General features: G+C 33.9%; 1 protein-coding gene across 17 annotated transcripts in view; it reads left to right on the top strand.

Moving 5' to 3' along the window:
- Positions 1 to 22,965, top strand: part of CAP — a 45,443-nt gene that overhangs the window by 6,624 nt on the left and 15,854 nt on the right. For 4 of the 17 annotated variants that reach the window (XM_064357749.1, XM_064357747.1, XM_064357746.1 and 1 more), the window contains exons 4-17: positions 5,095 to 5,246; positions 5,606 to 5,679; positions 5,732 to 5,785; positions 11,042 to 11,113; positions 11,342 to 15,991; positions 16,076 to 16,204; positions 19,314 to 19,504; positions 19,555 to 19,741; positions 20,028 to 20,278; positions 20,330 to 20,405; positions 20,456 to 20,491; positions 20,654 to 20,816; positions 22,706 to 22,805; positions 22,914 to 22,946. In XM_064357749.1, the coding sequence (XP_064213819.1) occupies positions 5,095 to 5,246; positions 5,606 to 5,679; positions 5,732 to 5,785; positions 11,042 to 11,113; positions 11,342 to 15,991; positions 16,076 to 16,204; positions 19,314 to 19,504; positions 19,555 to 19,741; positions 20,028 to 20,278; positions 20,330 to 20,405; positions 20,456 to 20,491; positions 20,654 to 20,816; positions 22,706 to 22,805; positions 22,914 to 22,946 (6,168 nt within the window). Of the gene's footprint in view, positions 1 to 2,420; positions 3,202 to 5,094; positions 5,247 to 5,605; positions 5,680 to 5,731; positions 5,786 to 8,009; positions 8,446 to 8,515; positions 8,775 to 11,041; positions 11,114 to 11,341; positions 15,992 to 16,075; positions 16,205 to 16,783; positions 16,935 to 19,313; positions 19,505 to 19,554; positions 19,742 to 20,027; positions 20,279 to 20,329; positions 20,406 to 20,455; positions 20,492 to 20,653; positions 20,817 to 22,705; positions 22,806 to 22,913; positions 22,947 to 22,965 lie in introns of those variants that run through there. The other 13 variants (XM_064357750.1, XM_064357748.1, XM_015984328.2 and 10 more) reach the window with 12 other exon arrangements.

The raw sequence follows: 22,965 nt of genomic DNA, 5'->3' as shown, positions 1-22,965 counted from the left end.
TGTTTTTTTCTTACGTAAAATTGTTCGAGGATTCCAAATCTGTTCTTATTTTTTTCCTAGGACCAACAATTTTTGAGATATCGGTCAAAGTTTGAGACAATGGTTAAAATTTAGTTTGCTAAAATACTAACATTTGCAAATTATTTTTTTGGAAAAAGAAGAAATCTAAATAAGTTGCATTTTTTTCACGCAAAGTTGTTTGAGGATTCCAAATCTATTCTTATTTTTTTTCTACGGCCAACAGTTTTCGAGATATTGGTTAAAGTTTGAGACAATGGTTAATATTTAGTTTTCTAAAATACTAACATTTGCAAATTATTTTTTTGGAAAAAGAAGAAATCTAAATAAGTTGCATTTTTTTAACGCAAAGTTGTTTGAGGATTCCAAATCTATTCTTATTTTTTTTCTACGGCCAACAGTTTTCGAGATATCGGTCAATGTTTGAGACAATGGTTAAAATTTAGTTTGCTAAAATACTAATATTTGCAAATTATTTTTTAGGAAAAAGAAGAAATCTAAACTAGTTATGTTTTTCTTACGCAAAATTGTTTGAGGATTCCAAGTCTATCCTTACTTTTTTTCTACGGCCAACAGTTTTCGAGATATCGGTCAAAGTTAGAGACATTGGTCAAAATTTAGTTTGCTAAAATACTAACATTTGCAAATTATTTTTTTGGAAAAAGAAGAAATTTAAACAAGTTGCTTTTTTCTTACGCAAAATTGTTTGAGGATTCCAAATCTATCCTTATTTTTCTTCTACGACTAACAGTTTTCGAAATATCGGTCAAAGTTTGAGCAATGGTTAAAATTTAGTTTGCTAAAATACAAACATTTGCAAATAATTTTGTTGGAAAAGGAATAAATTTAAACAAGTTGTTTTTTCTTACGTAAAATTGTTCGAGGATTCCAAATCTGTTCTTATTTTTTTTCTAGGACCAACAATTTTCGAGATATCGGTCAAAGTTTGAGACAATGGTTAAAATTTAGTTTGCTAAAATACTAACATTTGCAAATTATTTTTTTGGAAAAAGAAGAAATCTAAATAAGTTGCATTTTTTTAACGCAAAGTTGTTTGAGGATTCCAAATCTATTCTTATTTTTTTTCTACGGCCAACAGTTTTCGAGATATCGGTCAAAGTTTGAGACAATGGTTAATATTTAGTTTTCTAAAATACTAACATTTGCAAATTATTTTTTAGGAAAAAGAAGAAATCTAAACTAGTTATGTTTTTCTTACGCAAAATTGTTTGAGGATTCCAAGTCTATCCTTACTTTTTTTCTACGGCCAACAGTTTTCGAGATAGCGGTCAAAGTTAGAGACATTGGTCAAAATTTAGTTTGCTAAAATACTAACATTTGCAAATTATTTTTTTGGAAAAAGAAGAAATTTAAACAAGTTGCTTTTTTCTAACGCAAAATTGTTTGAGGATTCCAAATCTATCCTTATTTTTCTTCTACGACTAACAGTTTTCAAAATATCGGTCAAAGTTTGAGACAATGGTTAATATTTAGTTTTCTAAAATACTAACATTTGCAAATTATTTTTTTGGAAAAAGAAGAAATCTAAATAAGTTGCATTTTTTTAACGCAAAGTTGTTTGAGGATTCCAAATCTATTCTTATTTTTTTTCTACGGCCAACAGTTTTCGAGATATCGGTCAATGTTTGAGACAATGGTTAAAATTTAGTTTGCTAAAATACTAACATTTGCAAATTATTTTTTAGGAAAAAGAAGAAATCTAAACTAGTTATGTTTATCTTACGCAAAATTGTTTGAGGATTCCAAGTCTATCCTTACTTTTTTTCTACGGCCAACAGTTTTCGAGATAGCGGTCAAAGTTAGAGACATTGGTCAAAATTTAGTTTGCTAAAATACTAACATTTGCAAATTATTTTTTTGGAAAAAGAAGAAATTTAAACAAGTTGCTTTTTTCTAACGCAAAATTGTTTGAGGATTCCAAATCTATCCTTATTTTTCTTCTACGACTAACAGTTTTCGAAATATCGGTCAAAGTTTGAGCAATGGTTAAAATTTAGTTTGCTAAAATACAAACATTTGCAAATAATTTTGTTAGAAAAGGAATAAATTTAAACAAGTTGTTTTTTTCTTACGTAAAATTGTTCGAGGATTCCAAATCTGTTCTTATTTTTTTTCTAGGACCAACAATTTTCGAGATATCGGTCAAAGTTTGAGACAATGGTTAAAATTTAGTTTGCTAAAATACTAACATTTGCAAATTATTTTTTTGGAAAAAGAAGAAATCTAAACAAGTTGCATTTTTCTAACGCAAAATTGTTTGAGGATTCCAAATCTATTCTTATTTTTTTTCTACGACCAACAGTTTTCGAGATATCGGTCAAAGTTTGAGACTTTGGTTAAAATTTCGTTAACCGAATTTTTTTATTTTTTTACTTATTTCTTTTTCTGAAATGGAGAAGTGGAAACAACTCGATTCTCACCTTTTCTTAGGCAAAATCGTTCACGAATTCCAAATCAGTGTTTGCAATCATAATTTTTCAACTCATCCTCTACCTAATTATGAGCAATGATTTATCCAAAAACCCGTAATTAATCCGTCCTGAATTCACTTAAACTTCGATTAATTATGAGTTTAATTAAAAACCTCCTTAGCTTCCTATTAATCAAACGAAATTACATCATTCAGCCTCGTCGTACATGAATGAAAGTTGTTTATAGTTATCTTAAGGAGCAATTTGTATGAATAAATCCATTGAATCAGATAAGCAGCGAATGAATGGTTATAGTGTTTTTTCCTCTCCCAATCGAGTTGAGAAAACGACCGAAAAAGGTCAAAACGTGAGGTCAAGTCGCTCCTAATTAAAGAAATGTGTGAAGTTAAACAGCCGACAAAGCGTCCGAAAAATCCGGATTATTGTCGCTTGGAAAACAGATAAGAAAAGCCCAAACACTAACCAAAAGCTTTCTGAAACCCTAGCCAAGGGGCGTTGAAGTGTCGAATAAAAACGGTGATAATGCACAAACACTTAATGAAACATTGTGTGTTTGTGTTGGAGGACCGCTTGCATACTAATGCTCGCTTAATATTAACATTCTTGTGCACCCTTGTGATAGTGGAATTCTGGGTTCTGTTGAATGTTAATGGACTTGTATGGACAGTTGGATGCCTGGAAGAGTGCCGATCGATTCAGTGTGGGTGGAAAAATGTTAAAGTTTTGTCCGGTGGGTGTATGTGTAATTTTCTAGCCGCTAAATCAATTTTTTGCAAAACTCCTCCGTAATCGACCGAAAATTAATTTTGAGATATTGACTCCAAAATTGTGCCATCTTGTAGATTTTTTTACACTGATTATTTTTGATATAAGGTGTGTTGGCAAAAATCCTGATAGTTTCGGCATTATTGGCGTTTGAAGACAATTAATTTGAAAAAAAAATGTTTTTTGACATTTTTAACGAGTTTTTCTGGTCAATTACAAATTTAACAAGGAAAACTAATAGACGGTCGGAATTGGCTTTTAATTATCTATCGAACGGTGAAAATTCGGATTTGATCGGAGCTATAGTTCGGGCTTGAGGGCCGATTAAAATTTATGGCTTTTTTTTCGAAATAAAAAAATATAGTCCAAAAACTGTTAGATTTAGGTCAAAACGGTTTGTGTGGTTGGATTTCCCGAATCGTTTTACATTAGATAAGGTTAGGAACTAAAATTATTGATTGCTGATTACGGTGGTGTTTGGCAATTTTCGATATATAATTCAGTTCCGCCGTAATCGGATTTTGAAACTCAAATTTTTTTTTGAGATATGAACACAAAACCTGCGGCTAGTTATGGATTTTTTCACGCTCAGTTTGCCGATATAAGGTTGTATGCCAAAAATTCTGGTAGTTCCGTCGTAATCGGCCTTTGAAAAAAGTCAAAATTTGGATTTTTGAAACACTTTTTTTCCAAAAGTGAAGTGTCACTCAAAAAATACAGTACGACATGGTAAAAACGCAAATTTTGCTGATATTTGGCTTAATATGGAAAGTTATGATAGTTCCGCCGTAATCGACCAAAACTTTAAAATACTTTTTTTCAGAAACTATTAGGGTTACAAAAAATATAAAAATATTGTTGGAATCTGCTTTTAATTATCTATCGAATCGTAAAATCTTGGAGTTGATCGGAGGTATAGTTTCGGGTTGAAAAACCACCAAAATTTTTGGATTTTTTTTTTTTAATAAAAAATTATAACTCGTGAACTATTAGTCCTAGGACAAAGCGGTTTTCGTGGTTGGATTTCTCGGACGATTTTTTGTAACATATTTGATTACTGGTTGTTTCCGGTGATTTCTGGATACCGAAAAATAAAAATTTGTGATATCTTCTTTAGTTCCGCTGTAATCGGCGTTTGAAAATCAAAAAATTAATTTTAAAAAGTCACTTAAAATATTCCTAACATGTTATAATTTTTTTGCGTTTAGTTCATTAACTTACGGCTTGATTGCAAAAATTGTGATAGTTTCGCCGTAATCGGCCAAAACTTTAAATGCGTTTTTCTCAGAAACTATTGGGGCTACAAGAAAAACAAAAATATTGTTGGAATCTGCTTTTAATTATCTATCGAATCGTATCGGAGGTATAACTTCAGGTTGAAAAAAAAACAAAATTTTTGTCTTTTTTTTAAATAAAAAATTATAACTCGTGAACTATTAGTCCTAGGACAAAGCGGTTTGCGCTGTTGGATTTCTCGGACGATTTTTTGTAACATATTTGATTATTGGTTGTTTCCGGTGATTTCTGGATACCGAAAAATAAAAATTTGTGATATCTTCTTTAGTTCCGCTGTAATCGGCGTTTGAAAATCAAAAAATTAATTTTAAAAAGTCACTTAAAATATTCCTAACATGTTATAATTTTTTTGCGTTTAGTTCACTAACTTACGGCTTGATTGCAAAAATTGTGATAGTTTCGCCGTAATCGGCCAAAACTTTAAATGCGTTTTTCTCAGAAACTATTGGGGCTACAAGAAAAATAAAAAATGCGTTGGAATCTGCTTTTAATTGTCCGTCGAATGGTGGAAAGCTGGAGCTGAAGTAGACAACCCATTCAACATGAAACCGTTTTGTTGTAGGTAAACCCTGGCAGTAAAGCTGCGCTTCGAGGCATCCGTGAAGGAGATTTCATCACTTCGATCAACAACCAATCCACAAAGGATATCACCAATGCCGAAGCTCACACTCTATTGAGGAATTCCGGAGATACCTTAAAGCTCGGCTTAAACGAGTAAGTGCAAGCTTTACGCTGAATAAAAAAAAACGAAAAAAAATTTTTGAATCGAGAGTTTTAAAATCAAATGATGAAATGATGCTTTTCCGGTGTGATGGGCGCGTTGTTGCTTTTTATAGCCATGAGATCAATAATATTGAATGGGCTATTTATTCGATTAAAGCAATCACTTTATGATTATTATCCTTGCAAAATTGCACTTTAAACTTATTAAAAAATCACAAATTATTTTGTTTTTGTTTTTTTGAATAATTGGATAAAAAAATCGATTTCTGGAAATAAAAGCCTCGCCCACTGGATGACCCTAAACCCTCCCAAGCATAAATCCTCTGATTATATAACTGTGATTTTTCCAGGGATACCAACCGCTCTCCGAAACGTCGACAATACAAAACCGTGCACCAGGAAACCCATTCGGAGACGGTTAAAAGTGAGTTTGATTTTTTTGCGTTGGTACGCTTGACTGATTTTGTCTTTTGTAGAGTCCAGTGTGACGTCATACACCGTCACGTCGCTCGAAACATCGAATCACAACGGTGAGTTGATGATGATGGACGTGTTGACGGTTTGTTGCAAAATTTAATTAAGCAAACAGTCGAAATTTCGTTGTAGTTTTGTTTGTTTTGGAGGGTTGGTAGACGGATCAATGACCCGTAGCGTCAATATGGCGGCTTTTTAAGGTCAATGACCGATTAGTTATAAAAAATCAATGAATTAATTACAAATCTTCAAAAATCATAGCTATTTTTTTTCTGTTTCACGTCAGTCAACTGAATCTTGGTCGATATCTCAAAAACTAGCAAGAGTATCAAAAAAATAAAAACATATTCGGAATCCTCAGACAATTTTACATAAGAAAACTTTAATTATATGGATTTGTTGGTCTTGAGCTTGATTTAAAAAAATCATAACAATTACTTTTCAGTTTGCTTTAAAGTTTTACTTCAGTCAAGTGAACTTTGGTCGATATCTCAAAAACTAGTGAGAGTAGCTAAAAAATAAAAACATATTTGGAATCCTCAGAGAATTTTACATAAGAAAACCTTAATTACATGGATTTGTTCGACTTGAGCTTGATTTCAAAAAATCATAACTGTTACCTTTCAGTTTGCTTTAAAGTTTTACTTCAGTCAATTGAACTTTGGTCGATATCTTAAAAACTAATGAGAGTAGCTAAAAAATAAAAACATATTCGGAATCCTCAGACAATTTTACATAAGAAAACCTTAATTACATGGATTGGTTGGATTTGAGCTTGAGTTAAAAAAATCATAACTGTTACTTTTCAGTTTGCTTTAAAGTTTTACTTCAGTCAACTGAATCTTGGTTGATATCTCAAAAACTAGCAAGAGTATCAAAAAAATAAAAACATATTCGGAATCCTCAGACAATTTTACATAAGAAAACTTTAATTATATGGATTTGTTGGTCTTGAGCTTGATTTAAAAAAATCATAACTGTAACCTTTCAGTTTGCTTTAAAGTTTTACTTCAGTCAAGTGAACTTTGGTCGATATCTCAAAAACTAGTGAGAGTAGCTAAAAAATAAAAACATATTCGGAATTCTCAGACAATTTTACATAAGAAAACCTTAATTACATGGATTTGTTCGACTTGAGCTTGATTTCAAAAAATCATAACTGTTACCTTTCAGTTTGCTTTAAAGTTTTACTTCAGTCAATTGAACTTTGGTCGATATCTTAAAAACTAATGAGAGTAGCTAAAAAATAAAAACATATTCGGAATCATCAGATAATTTTACATAATAAAACTTTAATGACATGGATTTGTTGTATTTGAGCTTGATTTAAAAAAATCATAACTGTTACTTTTCAGTTTGCTATAGAGTTTTAATTCAGTCAACTGAACTTTGGTCGATATCTCAAAAACTAGTGAGAGTAGCTAAAAAATAAAAACATATTCGGAATCCTCAGACAATTTTACATAAGAAAACTTTAATTACATGGATTTGTTTGACTTGAGCTTGATTTCAAAAAATCATAACTGTTACTTTTCAATTTGCTATAAAGTTTTACTTCAGTCAACTGAACTTTGGTCGATATCTCAAAAACTAGTGAGAGTAGCTAAAAAATAAAAACATATTCGGAATCTTCAGACAATTTTACATAAAAAAATTTTAATTACATGGATTTGTTGGACTTTAGCTTGATTTAAAAAAATCATAACTGTTACTTTTCAGTTTGCTTTAAAGTTTTATTTCAGTCAACTGAACTTTGGTCGATATCTCAAAAACTAGTGAGAGTAGCTAAAAGATAAAATCATATTCGGAATCCTTAGAGAATTTTACATAAGAAAACTTTAATTACATGGATTTGTTTGACTTGAGCTTGATTTCAAAAAATCATAACTGTTACTTTTCAATTTGCTATAAAGTTTTACTTCAGTCAACTGAACTTTGGTCGATATCTCAAAAACTAGTGAGAGTACATAAAAAATAAAAACATAATCGGAATCCTAAGATACTTTTACATAAGAAAACTTTAATTACATGGATTTGTTGGACTCGAGCTTGATTTAAAAAAATCATAACTGTTACTTTTCAGTTTGCTATAAAGTTTTACATCAGTCAATTGAACTTTGGTCGATATCTCAAAAACTAGTAAGAGTAGCTAAAAAATAAAAATATATTCGGAATCCTCAGGCGTTTCTACATCAGACAACCTAAATTTCAAAATTCTCTTGGACCTGAGCTTAATAAAAAAAAATCGTAATATTGCCTTTCAGTTTGGCTTAAATCTTCAAAACAGTCGACTGAACTTTGGTCGATATCTCGAAAACTAGGGAGCGTAGATAAAAAATAAAAACATATTCGAAATCCTTAAACAATTTTACATAAGAAAAACACACTTTCAAGATATTCTAAAGCTTGTCTTAGATGAAAAAAAATATAAATATGGGACAAAAGTTGTCGTTTCGTATTTTCTGAAGTAAAGTTGATTCGGTCTGCTCATCTCATTTCTTAATTGCCCTAAAATAAAACCTCTAAACTTCTCCATCCAATCAAAGCTCGAAACAATAAGACCAAGGAGTGTCCCCTATCATTAGTTCCGGCCAAAGATTCGTCAGCTCAGTCTTGTGCTTTCTCAAGTCGCGATCGATGAAAATCCGGTGGTTGATCTGTTTTAATAAAGTGTCGAGGTTTTTGAAACAACGGCGTCGGCGGAAAAAGCACCACAGTAAGTATTTTAAATAAAGTAGCGCACTTCCGCTATAATCAGGCATGAATCCTCCACTGGACATTGAAATTCAAGGCCCGGTAATTAATTTATCACGGCGCTGTATTGGACATTTTACGTTTACAACTACTTCCGATTGCACAAAAATTGTGTCATTTCGCGTATTGTCGAATTTAAGGAGCGACTCCGGTTACGCTCCGGTGGCTGCAGCCGCTCCCTCCCGGAGCCGGAAGAAGAGTGGGAAATATCTGATCCGTTTTGATCACAACATTGATAGTTGACGGGTTTTGGTGACATGGTTTGGTCATAAAACACTGAGTGCTTTGAACGTAAGTTTTTTGATTTATTGTTGGTGATTTATTTAACGCCCGCTGTATTGTATTGAGGGAAAAAATCTAAGACAATGGTTAAGCGCTCCATTGTTGCGATTTTTTCAAAATTTTATTACCGATTTTTTTATTTATTTAAGACCGTTCTAACACTCTGTATACAAAAATTTGTTCAAAAAAAAACAAGTTTGTAATTATTTTTGAAATATTGCTTAAAGTTGTTTCGTCAAAAAAGCATAAATGAAGTCAAAGTTTAAACACACTTGTGATTTTTTTTGTAAAATGGAAGACGTCTAAACAACTTGATTTGTAACTTTTCTTACGTAAAATTGTCTAAGGATTCCAAAACTGTTTTTGTTTTTTGTCTACGAGTTGTAGTTTTTGAAATATCAGTAAAAGTTAGAAATATTAAAATTTAGTTCGTCTAATTACAAGCACTTGAGCAAAATATTTTTTTCTGTAGTAAAAAATAGACTAGGCTACTTATTTTATGACGTTCTGAATCTGAAATTTTCCGAGGGTTTTAAATCTGTCTTTATTTTTTTCCTACGACCGATAATTCTAGAGATATCTGTTAAAGTTTGAGGTTGTACTCAAAATTTTAAAACACTTGTCTGCATTTTTTTGCTAAGGTGAACAATTAAATTAACAAATTATTTGAATATTATATTTTTGTGTTTTCAGTGTTTTTTTATGTAATTACTTTTCCTAACAATGATTGAACGAAAAAAAATGAGAATCAAAAAAATAATAAAAAAGAATAGTAAATTGAAAAAATATACAAAAGAACTACTCATATAGAATAATAGAAAAAAGAAAACAAATAAAAAATAATGAACTAAATAAAAGAAAAAAATACCAAAAAAATGATGAAGGATAAATAATAAAAAACATGAAAACTGTAAAAAACACAGAACAAAAATAAAAAAATAAGAAAATACAGAAAACATCCAAAAAATACAATGAGAAACAAAAAACAACAATACAATGAGAAAAAATATAAACAAAAATTTTAAAATAAACATCAAAAAAAAATTATTATTATTATGGGTAAATAAAACACCTCGGCTTCGCCTCGGCTATGATTGATTCCAGGGTTCGATTTCGCCAAGATAGAAGTGTTTTACTGATTTTTTATTCAAAATTGTTAATAAAATGTGTTTTTTGAATTTTTGTAGTCACAAAAATTCGGTTAAATAAATAAAAAGTTACATTTACTGGTGTTTTTTATTTACTTTCCTCAACAATGATTGAACAAAAAAATGAAGAACATAAAAAGCAAAAAATTAATAAAAAAGATGCAAAATAAAATGAAAAATAAACAAAGAACTATTCATATGGAATAATAGAAAAAATAAAACAAATAAAAAATAATGAACTAAATAAAAGAATAAAGAGGAAACAATACCAAAAAAATGATGAGGAGAAAATAATAAAAAACATGAAAACTGTAAAAAAACAAAAAAAAATAGTAAACATCCAAAAAATACAAGTTTTTTTAATGAGAAAAAATATAAATGGAAATTTAGAAATAAACACCAAAAGAAAAAGAAAAATAATCATTAGAGGTAAATAAAACACCTCGGCTTCGCCTCGGCTATGATTAATTCCAGAATTCGATTGCGCCAAAATAGAAGTTTTCTACTGATTTTTTATTCAAAATTGTTAATAAAATGTGTTTTTTGAATTTGTGCAGTTACAAAAATTCGGTTAAATAAATAAAAAGTTACATTTACTTGTGTTTTTTTATTTACTTTCCGCAACAATGAGTGTAACAAAAAATGTAAAATGGAAACATAAGAAGCAAAAAATTAAACAAGCATTGTTGACGAAAAGATTAAAACAAAAAAGAAAAATAATATTAAAACAACTAACAAAAAACTAGCCATAAATTACGAAAAAGAGAGTTTTGATCATGCGAAGGAACTGAAATTTTGCATACATACGTAATTTTCGTGACAATAAACCAAAAGGAAAAATAATATGCAAAATTTACTAGATAACAATAAATATAAATAATATCTATTGCCAATATTTTCAAAATAATTATTTTGGAAATACAAAAATGAAAAATATGCAAAATCGACGACTAAACAAAAATTGTAAATAATACATTTTATAAAACCAGTAATATTATTTGTTTTGCGGAAAAGCAAACACGAACACGTGCTGTCGCCCATTTAATCCGGAAATTAACCTTTGAACCTCCTATTACACCGAACAGTTTCACTAAATTACCATAAAACCTTGACCCAAAATTTTTGCAGGTACCTCCAAACCGCCCTGTTCTTCTAGCTCATCCTCCACCTCCACGTACACATCGCTTCCATCTCCTTCAGGTAAGTCCAAGTCCACGTAAACAAACCTTATCATTAGCGTAACATTCTCACGCGCGCTTAAAATAGCCTTGCAAAGTCATAAAAATATAATTCCACCTATGATTAGATCGTCCCGCTTTCTGTTATTGTGCAGTGCTGTGTCGAGTGTGTCTAACTGCGATTCCCCGCCAGTGACGTGTCTCTAACACCAAACACCCAATTTTCCCATAACCTGACGCATTTACGCAGGAATGGCAGATAACGGTCGCTCCAGACGTAAAAAATCCAAAAACCAACGAAAAAAAAACAAGTACCAAGTCGAATCCCCCAAACGTATCAAGTCACCTGAGCGGAAAAAACCCGTCAAAAGTCGAAGTCTGGACGACGATTCGGTCAAAATCGAAGAACTGTCCGAAAACGACGCAAAAAACGATTCTAGTACTTCTAGTACTGCTCTAGTACTTGAAGTAGAGTCGGACCAAGAGGTTGAGGAACCTCCCTTAATGTCCCCCGAGGAGGAACTAACCCTTCGAAACTTCCTCGAAGGCTTAAATCTTGTAAAATCCCCAGAGGAAGCTTTAGGGCAGGTCCATAGCACCATAGAAAGCGTCAAATCCCGAAGGGCCCAAAAAAGGGCAGCTCTGGAACAGTACTTTAACCCAATTGTCCAGAATCCACGATTTCTGGACGTGATCAGTGAAGAAACAAGTGATTTGAGTGACAGGGAACAACAAACTAGAATTTCCCATCATCTAAAACAAGGGACTCCTGAACCTGAAGTTACACCAAAGTTGCGGAAACGTCGCCGAATTTTGGAAAATCCAGTCCTGGTCGGTACTAGGATTATAGAAGTGCCAAATGTGGAGCAAGTTGCTAGTACTAGTCTTGTGGAAGGTAGTACTAGGGCCGAGGTTGTGTTTTTGGAGGATAGTAGTCCGGAGGAGGTGGGGGAGTTGACGCCGCCCCCAACCCCCAAAAATGAGAAAGTTTTTGCTCAAAGTGATCAAATTACTCAGAAAGATACTGAGACTTCTACTTCTACTTCCACTTCAGAATTGGACACAGAAGTGACTGAGTCTTCTAAACCTATTCCTCAAATAGTAGAAGAAAAATTGGAAACTTCTTTAGATTTGCAGTTGTTATCTAATTTAGAAGGAACAAGTGATCAGTTTTCTAATTGTTCTAGTACGGCTTTTGAAGAGACTTCTCAGAAAGTTGAGTTAGATTTTCCAATTTTGCCTGTTTCTAGTCTAGAAGCAACGAAATCTAATCTTCAACTTGAGGAACAATTATCTTCAAATGTAGATCCTGAGCTTACTACTCAACAAAGTTTCAAGTTAGAAGCAGAAGAATTTAAGGAGATGGATTATTTCGAACCGGTTTCAACTTCTGAAACACCACAGTTAGAACAATTAACACCAAATAAAGGATATGAGAGTGAATCTTCTAATACTACTTCTGAAACTTCTAATTCTATTCCTGAGGAAAGTTTACGCATAGTAGATTGCGCCCTGTCTGTTTCGACATCTTCTGTTGCAAAGGAATGTGAAGCTGAATCAAAAATGCTAACAAATTCGGATTGTGAATCTGCTAGTTCTAAAATTTTGGTTGAAAAAATGTCTAGTTTTGAAGAAAATAAAGAAACTTCTACAGATTCTAAATTTGAGAAAACTAGTCAAAAATCAGAAGAGTCTTTTAAATCTCCTGTTAAAAGCACATTTGGTGCAGAAGAAAATCAGAAAAGTTCTGACAATTCTAGTTCTACTGCTATGGAAAGTTTTCAATCAGTAGATTTTGTTCCAATTTATGCAACATCTTCTATTTCTAAAAGATACAAAACTGAACCATTCTTGGAAGAACGTAAATCTTCCAGTTCTGTTTCTAAAATTTTCGGTGAAGAAATGTCTAGTACAAGAGAAAATCAGGAAAAATTTGCAAGTTTTGAAAGTTCTAAATCTACTTTAGAGAAAACTAGTGAAGTATCTAAATCTACAGATGCAGAATGGGAGGGCAAATCTTCTAAATCTGTTTCTAAACCTGTTACAAGCACACTTGGTGCAGAAGAAAATCAGAAAAGTTCTGACAATTCTAGTTCTACTGCTATGGAAAGTTTTCAATCAGTAGATTTTGTTCCAATTTATGCAACATCTTCTATTTCTAAAAGATACAAAACTGAACCATTCTTGGAAGAACGTAAATCTTCCAGTTCTGTTTCTAAAATTTTCGGTGAAGAAATGTCTAGTACAAAAGAAAATCAGAAAAAATTTGCAAGTTTTGAAAGTTCTAAATCTACTTTAGAGAAAACTAGTGAAGTGTCTAAATCTACAGATGCAGAATGGGAGAGCAAATCTTCTAAATCTGTTTCTAAACCTGTTACAAGCACACTTGGTGCAGAAGAAAATCAGAAAAGCTCTGACATTTCTAGTTTTACTCCTAATGAAAGGTTTCACTCAGTAGATTTTCTTCCAAGTTATGCAATATCCTCTATTTCTAAGAAATACAAATCTGAACCAACATTAGAACAGTTGGTTAGAAATTCAGAGTGTGAGTCTTCTAGTTCTATTTCTAAAATTTCTGTTGGTAAAATGTTTAATACTGAACAGAATCAAGAGAGGTTTCCAAATTTTGGTCGTTCTGAAAAAACTAGTCAGAAAGCATCAACCACTTCTCAATTATCTAAAAATTTAAAATCGGTAGAACAATTGTCTACAGATACGGAATACGAGAGTGAATCTTCAAAATCTACTTTTAAAACTACTGTTAATAAAACATTTAGTACTATTCCTAGTGAAAGTTCACACTTTATTCCGTCTTCTGATTCTAAAGCAAAATTAGAAGAACAATTGTCTACAGATACAGAATATGAAAGTGAGTCTACTTCTAAAACTTCTGATAAAAGAACAGTGCGTACGGAAAATCTTACAAACTTAAGAAATTTTAGTTCTATGTATAACGAAAGAGTTCAGAAAACCGACTTTGTTCCACTTTCTTCTAGAATGTCTAAATCTGAACAATTTTTAACAAACAAAGAAAACAATGACGAATTTTCTAAAACTACGTTTAACAAGAAAAATCAGAGTACTTCTAAGCCTTCTTCCAAGGTAATAATTCATAAAATAAATTTAGAACCAACAAAAACAGTACCAGAACCAAATGCTCCAAAAACAGAAGAATTATTTGAAAATGTGGATTCTTTTCTTCCAAATTCATTTTCCACTTCTAAAATTTCTAAATCTGAAGTCTCCACACATAAAGAAACCAAGAGCGAATTTTCTAAGTCTACATTTAACAAACAGAGCAGTTCCAAGCCTTTTTCTAAAGAAATTATTCATAAAATAGAGTTAGAACCAAGAAGAACAGAACCAGAAATTTTTGATCCTTTTTCTCCTACGAAAATTGTAGAAGATTCAAAATCATTTTCTACTTCTAAAATTTCTAAATCCGAACAAATCTCCACAAACAAGGGCGAATTTTCTAAATCTACAATCGACAAGGAAAATCTGAGCAATTCTAAGCCATTTTCTAAGGAAATAATTCATAAAATAGAATTAGAACCAACAAGAACAGAATCAGAAACAGAAAAATTATCTAAAACTTTTTATCCTTTCGCCCACACGAAAATTATAGAAGATTCAAAAGCATTTTCTACTAGTTCCTCAAGCTTCAGGTCGGAGAAAACATTAGAAAAACATTTTAGCAGTCTCCAGTTTTCTAAAAATGCAAATTCTGATCAAAAAATAACCAAACCAGTAGAAATTATACACAAGATTGTTCTTTCTGATGACGATAACAATAGCAAGTCTGGTTTAGAAGAAACAAATCCAAAACCATTAGAAATCATACACAAAATACTTCGTTCTGAAAAAACAGAAGAAGCCAACAGAAGTGTGACTCCACCGTTAGAATCACAAGAATTTAAAGTTTCTATACATCAAGAACCACATCATTATGATAAAAATCAAAACAAAAATTCCTCTAAGAAAGACCAAGAAAAATCAGAAATTTCTGAAAACGGCAATATCCCGGAATCCCCCTCAAAAGAAGTGGAAAGTCTTTGTCTTACTCCCCGCCCCCAAGTCTCCACCACCATCCTCAGCCCCCCAGCGCCCTCCAGGTCCCCCAGCAGCGGCTCCTCCACCTCCTTCTGCACCACCAAACGCCTCTCCACCTCCATTGCCGACATTTCCTCCATCACCTCCAACCCCCAAACCCTCCGCGAGATCTGCCTCTACTTCCTCCTCTCGCAGCCGTTCGGCGCCGCCGTCCTCCAGGAGCTCGCCGACGTCTCCTCCAGCCTCCAACGCCTCACCACCTCCACGCCTCAATTTATTTCAAGCCACCACGATCCTACTAGTGCACCTCGAAACATGAACAGTGCACGTCTCCAAGCGCGAGATTTAACCGAATGGTTACACCACGCCCGAAGTAAAAATAGAAATGATCGTCGGAATTCGCTACCAAACGCACAAATGCTCTACCTCCAACAAAAGGAGCAAGAAATCGAAACGGAACTCAAACGCCTGGAGGAGGAAAAACAACGCTTGGAGGAAGAAATGGAACACAAGTTTCGCATTGAAGATTATCACATCTCCAAGCGTGGTGATTTTGCAGAAAGCAAAAAACGCCCAGTTTCCCTGCCTTCGGAATTCTTCCGACAACAAATGTACAACGAATACATGGACAAAATTGCACAAATGGAACAACGCAAGTTGGAAAAACAAATCAAAGTGTCACAAATCGAACTGACGACACCTGAGACTAAACCAAGCGGGATTTCCGATGAGTTCATGTCGAAAGTCAGGTTGAAACAACAGTTGGGGAAGCTCCAAAAGCCGGAATCGGAGAGTGAACACGAGGATGAGCTCCTCCCTAAACACCTCCAGGAGTTTGTGGAGTTTGGTGAGTGGTTGGTGTGCTCCTGTGTGGCTTTTTCCGTGTTTTTTTTTTTTTTTTTTTTTTTTGGTGGGCTTATATCTTGTTTAGGGTGCTCCAAAAAAGGGAAGGAGGCGAAGAGAATTAGCAAACTTCTGGGTAAAAATCGACGCGTTTTCAGCTTGTTGGAGGAGATAGATGCAGAACTAATCACAGCTAAAGGGTTTTTGCTTGGGAGAGGTTGGTTGACTAACGTGCATGTGCTACTAACAACCTTGAACTGAGCGTAATTGTGTTCCCAGCACTGAAAAGTGCAAACAGTTTTATTTTTACGTTCTCTGGACAAATTTTAACAAAACAAAACCAAGTTTTCAAAATCTGGCGATTTTTTTTTTTTTGAAAATGAGGATATTTTTCCAGTTGCTCAAATAAATGAGACATTAGGTTAGGTAAAACAGTTGTGTTCGAACAGTTGAGACTAGAATTGTTTGTATTTTTGTATTTTTTTTTTGATGATGTGATATTTTTATTTCCAATTTTTCGAAATAAACAGTTGAGTAAAATTGGCTTTTCTTCACTTGTCGCTTCCCAAAACGGGCGAAAACACGTGTAACACAACCCGCCTTCTTACACAACCCAGATTATTTATAATTCCCTATAATTAACTCGCAATTTTCCCATTCTTTGGACGTCACAACAACATAGCGTTTTGAAGCAACATTTTCGCTGATTAATCGCTCGGATGTCCATCAAAACGTCAAATAAACAGTCTTTAAATCGATTCGTCAAATTTAGTCGGTCAGATGACGGGCCTGGTCTATTTCGGCGTCGCGACGCTACTGGTGGTTGTTGGCGTCGGCAGTTCCAAGCGTCGCGTCTACGACAGAGCACGTGTGTTGTATGAGCGCTGAAATGTAGTGTGCTATGATCGCCCCTGCGCCCACTTTCAAGGCCACGGCGGCTAGTCCAAGTAGGTTTTGGAAATTTTTCCAAAAACAAGTGCCCAAAAAACGGTTTAAATTAGCTTAAATCAAGTTAAAGTTGTGGTAATTTCACGAGATATAATCGATTTTAGTTGCATTTTGTTCGGAATAAAGTATAGTTTTAGTAAGAGTGCTAAACCTCGAGTGCTAACACTATTGTTGCTGTAAATCAAGTAAGCCTTGGAATGTTTTGCAGAAATTTGGGCGAAAACGTGCCTATGGGCTTAGTAACGTGTGGCCGAAGTTTGGTCCGATTATCTCAACTAGAAGCCTCAATATAACTACAGAAAGGAATCAAAAAATTTTCAAAAAAAAATCCAAAATTTTTTAAGTTGGCCAAAAAGCGACTTTTTGGTCACATGAAGTTAAATCACGCAATGGCTAAATTAATTTAACAAAGTTCCGGCAAAAATTTATTTGAAACAAGTTCCAAACTGTGTTAGAGTGCTAATTTGAGTTCTAGCACTATAGTGCTGACACTATTATTGCCGTAAATCGGGCATGTCTTGGAATTTTTTATTCAAACTTGGGCTAAAACGTCACTAAAGATTGACTGACGTGTGACCAAAGTTTGGTCCAATTATCTCAACTAGAAGCTTCAATATAACTACAAAAAGGATTCAAAAAATTTTCAAAAAAAATCCAAAATTTTAGAAATTGGCCAAAAAGCGACTTTTTGGTCACATAAGGTAAAATTAAGCAAGAGCCGAATTAATTTAAAGACGTTACGGCAAAAATTTGTTTGAAACAAACTCCAAACTGTGTTAGAGTGCTAATGTGAGTTCTAGCACTATAGTGCTAACACTATTATTGCCCTAAATCGGGCATGCCTTGGAATTTTTTATTCAAACTTGGACTAAAACGTCACTAGAGATTGACTGACGTGTGACCAAAGTTTGGTCGAATTATCTCAACGAAAAGCTTCAATATCATTACAGAAAGGATTCAAAAAAATTCCAAAAAAATCCAAAATTTTATAAATTGTACAAAAAGCGATTTTTTGGTCACATGAGCTTAAATCAATCAATAGTCGAATTAATTTTATGACGTTTTGGTAAAAATCTGTTTGAAACACACTCCAAAATCAGTAAGAGTGCTAGTTCGAGGTCTAGCACTATAGTGCTGACACTATTAATGCTGTAAATCGGTCATGCCTTGGAATATTTTATTCAAACTTGGGCAAAAATGTTACTAGAGATTGATCAACGTGTGATCAAAATTTGGTCCAATTATCTCGACTAGAAGCTTCAGTATAGCTTTAGAAAGTACTCAAGGTGGGCTAAATCGTAGTCAAAAAATTTCAAAATTGTATAATTTAGTTATTTTTAAAGATTTAGCGATGGAATTTAAAAAAAATCTGTTTTTTCATATTCTTTTTCCGAATCTGGAACCATATTAGTGTTACAAATAAACGTTACGCCGTTATGGCCGTCAGTTTTTCAAAAAGATGCTAAATTCGGATCCAGCACTTCTAATGTTTTTTTTATCAAGTCACCTTTGGAAAATTTGGACGAAATTTTCACGACGCATGCATTTTAATACCAGCTTCCCGATTCTGAAGTTAGATTTTCAAAATTGTAAATATTTCGGTCTTTAATGATCTGAGTTTCTTTAATAGAGGGCTAACACTAGCACCAATACCTAAAATCTAGTCTAAATCGCGTAGGCCATAGAGTATTTTGCCAAAACTTTTTAAATTACATTATTGGCCATTTGGCAACTTTTTGGTAAAATTTGAATCAATTACGCCAACTAGAATTTTTGAAAAAAATTCAAAAACTCAAAAATGCTCCAAATCAGGATTAACTAATTCTTCAAAATTGAATATCTCGGGTGTTTGACTAGATATTTGCATGAAACTTGCATTGTTTACGTACATAATTATCGGCTTTCGGAAAACGGAGACGCAATTTTGCTAAAGCCGTTTGGTCAATTTTGGCCAAATTTGCGTCAGTTGTGATCGTTTGTCTAAGTCAAGGTTTCCCAAGTCAATAAAACTTATTTTTGGCATTTACGTTGCCGGAAACTTTTCAAACTTTGAAACAATTTAATTAGTTTCCAGTATCACGTTTCTCCCTGGCGCTAATTTTAAAACCAATTACTTCATCTTCAGGTAAACTCATCCAACACCTGGCCTTAAATCCCTAAGTTGGCAAGCGTCTCCGTCGTTATTTTCGAGTTATTTTCATTAAGCCTTACACAAGACCGGAAGTCGCATTTTTCGCACGGGAAACTTCAAAAATAGACACATAAATAATTATAATTATTTCGCTCGTGTGACTCACTTAGCTAAATCGGGCCGCTCCCCCGCGACTTCAATCAAAAATTTGTCCCGAAATCTCGATCAAACCTATTTTTAAATGCAGGTGTGTGGTCGCCGGGCCAGAAACAGGACTACCAACCACCAGAACGCCAAAGACAAGTCAAAGATGAGCCCATTTCGCCGGTGTGGACACCAAAAAGCGCCACTTCAAGCCCCACAGTCGAAAAAAAGGAGTTTCGACCAGTTAAGTTCGAATCACCGGTTCTGAGCCGAAAAAACCCGAATAAAACCGAGGTAATTCTAATTTTCGGGGGAAAAACACTACCAAAAACGCCTGATTTTAGGGGGGGAAGGAACCTCCCTGGAAATCACCGGAAACGAGCAGCGACACCGGAATCACCCTCTCCAGCACCCTCGAAAAACGTCTTCCAACTAGTCAATCGGCTCCGATTTCCGGATTTTGTGATTTTCCAGCCACAAGATTACCGAAAGCGCAAAATCCAACAATCACGCTGTTGCAGAAAGCGCGAGGTAGGTTTGGACCAATCAGCGGCTCTGTCTACCACCACGTGACCCGACTGGGCCAATCAGCGGCTCGACTATTGTCACGTGGCACAAGTGGGCGGCTCGGTTTACCACCACGTGACCGGATCGAGCCAATCAGCGTCACGTGGCCTGATTTTGGCCAATCACCTCAATCAGACTTTCTCTAGCCTCGAGTTTTGTTGTAGTAATAGAAAAATAAATGTTTTTGGCCAATTAATCTTTGTTTGTAACGTTGCCAAATGTTTTATTTTTGTTTTGGTCTTGATTTTAGAAGGCCAGCTGCCCAAGGGGGCCCTGTATATCGAGGAGCAGCCCCCTTTTGTAGGCCCCGGTGAGATACGTACGTACGCCCGCCTTTTCCTCCGCCCTCTAACCAATCAAATTGCAGTGTACAAGATCAAGAGCGAATACACGAGCGAATCAGATAGCGAGAAGCCGCGTAAAATGGCCGACCTTGGCCCGCGAAAATTTGAAGGTATTGGCCCGACAACAAAAGATGGAATGCCTCTTATACTTAGATCAGTAAGTATTGATAAGTTTCTTATCAGTTGTATTGATAACGCAATGTCACAGGAGGTGAAAGATGCCAACCAGTCAAAATGGTACAAGAAAATGTACGATACCATCCACAAACAGAAGCCACATCGAGGTAACTGCGATCAATTATCATCACTTTTAGGCTTATTTGTTTGGTTTTAGACGAGTTCGTTACCATCAAGTACAAACAGCGCAGAGGTATTGAGTTTTTTAAACACTTTCACTTGATTTCTGTTTAGTGTCAGTCAAAGTTTATCAATTAAAAGAACGATTTGTAAACATGTGTGTGATAAGCGACAAGCTTTGAGTTGGTATTTACTTGTGGTGGAGAGAAGAAGTGATTTTTTGTGTCTGGTTTAGGGAATTATCCTTACTCTTCCGGGTATTTGTCGGAACCGGAACCTGGAGCTTATGACAGCGATTACACGGACTATAAGTACGCCACTCTGGACAGGAGACGCCAAACAAGGGATAAAGAGAACGACTATAGTGTTGCAACTATGCCAAGATCGGTGCCAGAAACGTAAGACTATTTAAAAAAAAATTGTAAATTCAGTATGGCATGGAATTTTTTGGTGAAACTTGTTGAGTTAGCTAACAGGGTTATTAGTAATGTGTGGAAAAAATTTGGTCCAGTTTTGTCTACTAAAAGCTTCAATATGGGGCAAAATCCAATTAGGACCAATACTAGCCAAAAAAAATTCAAGTTCTAGTTTTGCTAGATCTCATATGCCTTGGAATAAATCGATGAAAATTCTAGGATTGTGTAATAAGGTTATAAGAAACGTGTGGATAAAATTTGGTACAGTTATGTCAACTAGAAGCTGAAATATTGAACAAATTCCAAACTGGTCTAACTTTAGTCAAAAAAATTTAAGTTCTAGTTTTTCTAGATCAAGTATGCCTTGGAATATTTTGATGAAATTTGCACCATTACGTTACACGGTCATTAGGACCGTGCAAATAAAATTTGGTACAGGTATGTCAACCAGAAGCTAAAATACTGAACAAGTTCCAAACTGGTCAAACTTTTGTGAAAAAATTTTAAGTTCTAGTTGTGCTAGATTAAGTATGCCTTGGAATATTTTGGTGAAATTTGCAGCATTACATTACTAGGTTATTAGAACCATGTAAATAAAATTTGGTACAGTTATGTCGACTAGAAGCTAAAATATTGAACAAATTCCAAACTGGTCTAACTCTTGTCAAAAAATTTGAAGTTCTAGTATCGCTAGATTAAGAATGCTTTGGAATCTTTTGCTGAAATTCACAGCAATACGTTACAAGGTCATTAGAAATGTGTGTATAAAATTTGGTACAGTTATGTCAACTAGAAGCTGAAACATTGAACAAATTCCAAACTGTACTAACTCTTGCCAAAAAATTTCAAGTTCTAGTTTTGCTAGTTCAAGTATGCCCAGGAATATTTTGATGAAATTTGCAGCTTTAAGTTATAAAGTTATTGGGAGTGTGCATATAAAATTTGGTATAGTTATATCTACTAGAAGCTGAAATATTGAACAAATTCCAAACTGGTCTAACTTTAGTCAGAAAAATTTAAGTTCTAGTTTTGCTAGATCAAGTATGCCTTGGAATATTTTGATGAAATTTGCACCATTACGTTGCAAGATTATTAGGAGCGTGTAAATAAAATTTGGTACAGTTATGACAACTAGAAGCGAAAATATTGAACAAATTCCAAACTGGTTCAACTCTTGTCAAAAAATTTCAAGTTCTAGTATCGCTAGATTAAGTATGCCTTGGAATATTTTTATGAAATTTGCAGCATTATGTTACGAGGTCATTAGAACCATGTAAATAAAATTTGGTACAGTTATGTCAACTAGAAGTTGAAATATTGAACAAATTCCAAACTGGTCTAACTCTATTCAAAAAAAATTCTAGTTCTAGTTTTGCTAGATCAAGTATGCCTTGGAACAATTTGACGAAATTTCCGAGATTGCGTTATACGGCTATTAGCAGCGTGTGGATGAAATTTGGTATAGTTAAGTCTACTAGAAGCTTAAATATTGGACAAATTCCAAAGTCGACTAACTCTAGTAAAAAAAAATAGTTCTAGTTTTGCTAGATCAAGTATGCCTTGGAATATTTTGATGGAATTTTCAGGATTATGTTACTAGGTTATTGATAACGTATGGAAAAAATTCGGTCTTGTTGTGTCTACTAGAAACTTCAATAAGGAACAAAATCTAAAATGGTCCAACTTTAGTTAAAAAAATTGCTAGGTCAAATATGCCTTGTAATATTTTGAGGAAATTTTCAAAAATGCGTTATTAAGGTTCTTAGAACGTCTGGTCAAAATTTGACTAAATTTTTGTTAAGTTTCAATAAAAAAAACTAAACCCAACCCAAAATTTTCCAAAAAAAACAACAACAACGATTGTTTCCCAGAATAATCAAGCATGGCCATGACCCTTACAAGAACCAACCCGGCCGCATCGAGAACTACATTCCCGGCCGCTCCTCCATCTCCGAGAAGGAAGCGAAAGAAGTGAGTCCCTATACCCCAAACACCCCTCCAAGCATGCTCACAAATCAATGACCAAAAATAAAAAAAAAACAATTTTGCTTAGTTCTAAATTCGTGTTTCCCTTTTTAGTGGTGGGACGAAGTGATGGATATATTCGACGGGGTAGGATTTTTATACCTCA

This window comes from Tribolium castaneum, chromosome 7, assembly GCF_031307605.1.
Source record: "Tribolium castaneum strain GA2 chromosome 7, icTriCast1.1, whole genome shotgun sequence".
In the NCBI taxonomy this organism is placed as follows: domain Eukaryota; kingdom Metazoa; phylum Arthropoda; class Insecta; order Coleoptera; family Tenebrionidae; genus Tribolium; species Tribolium castaneum.
The sequence above is the reverse complement of the archived record's forward strand: the minus strand, read 5'-3'. Positions and strand labels throughout refer to the sequence as shown.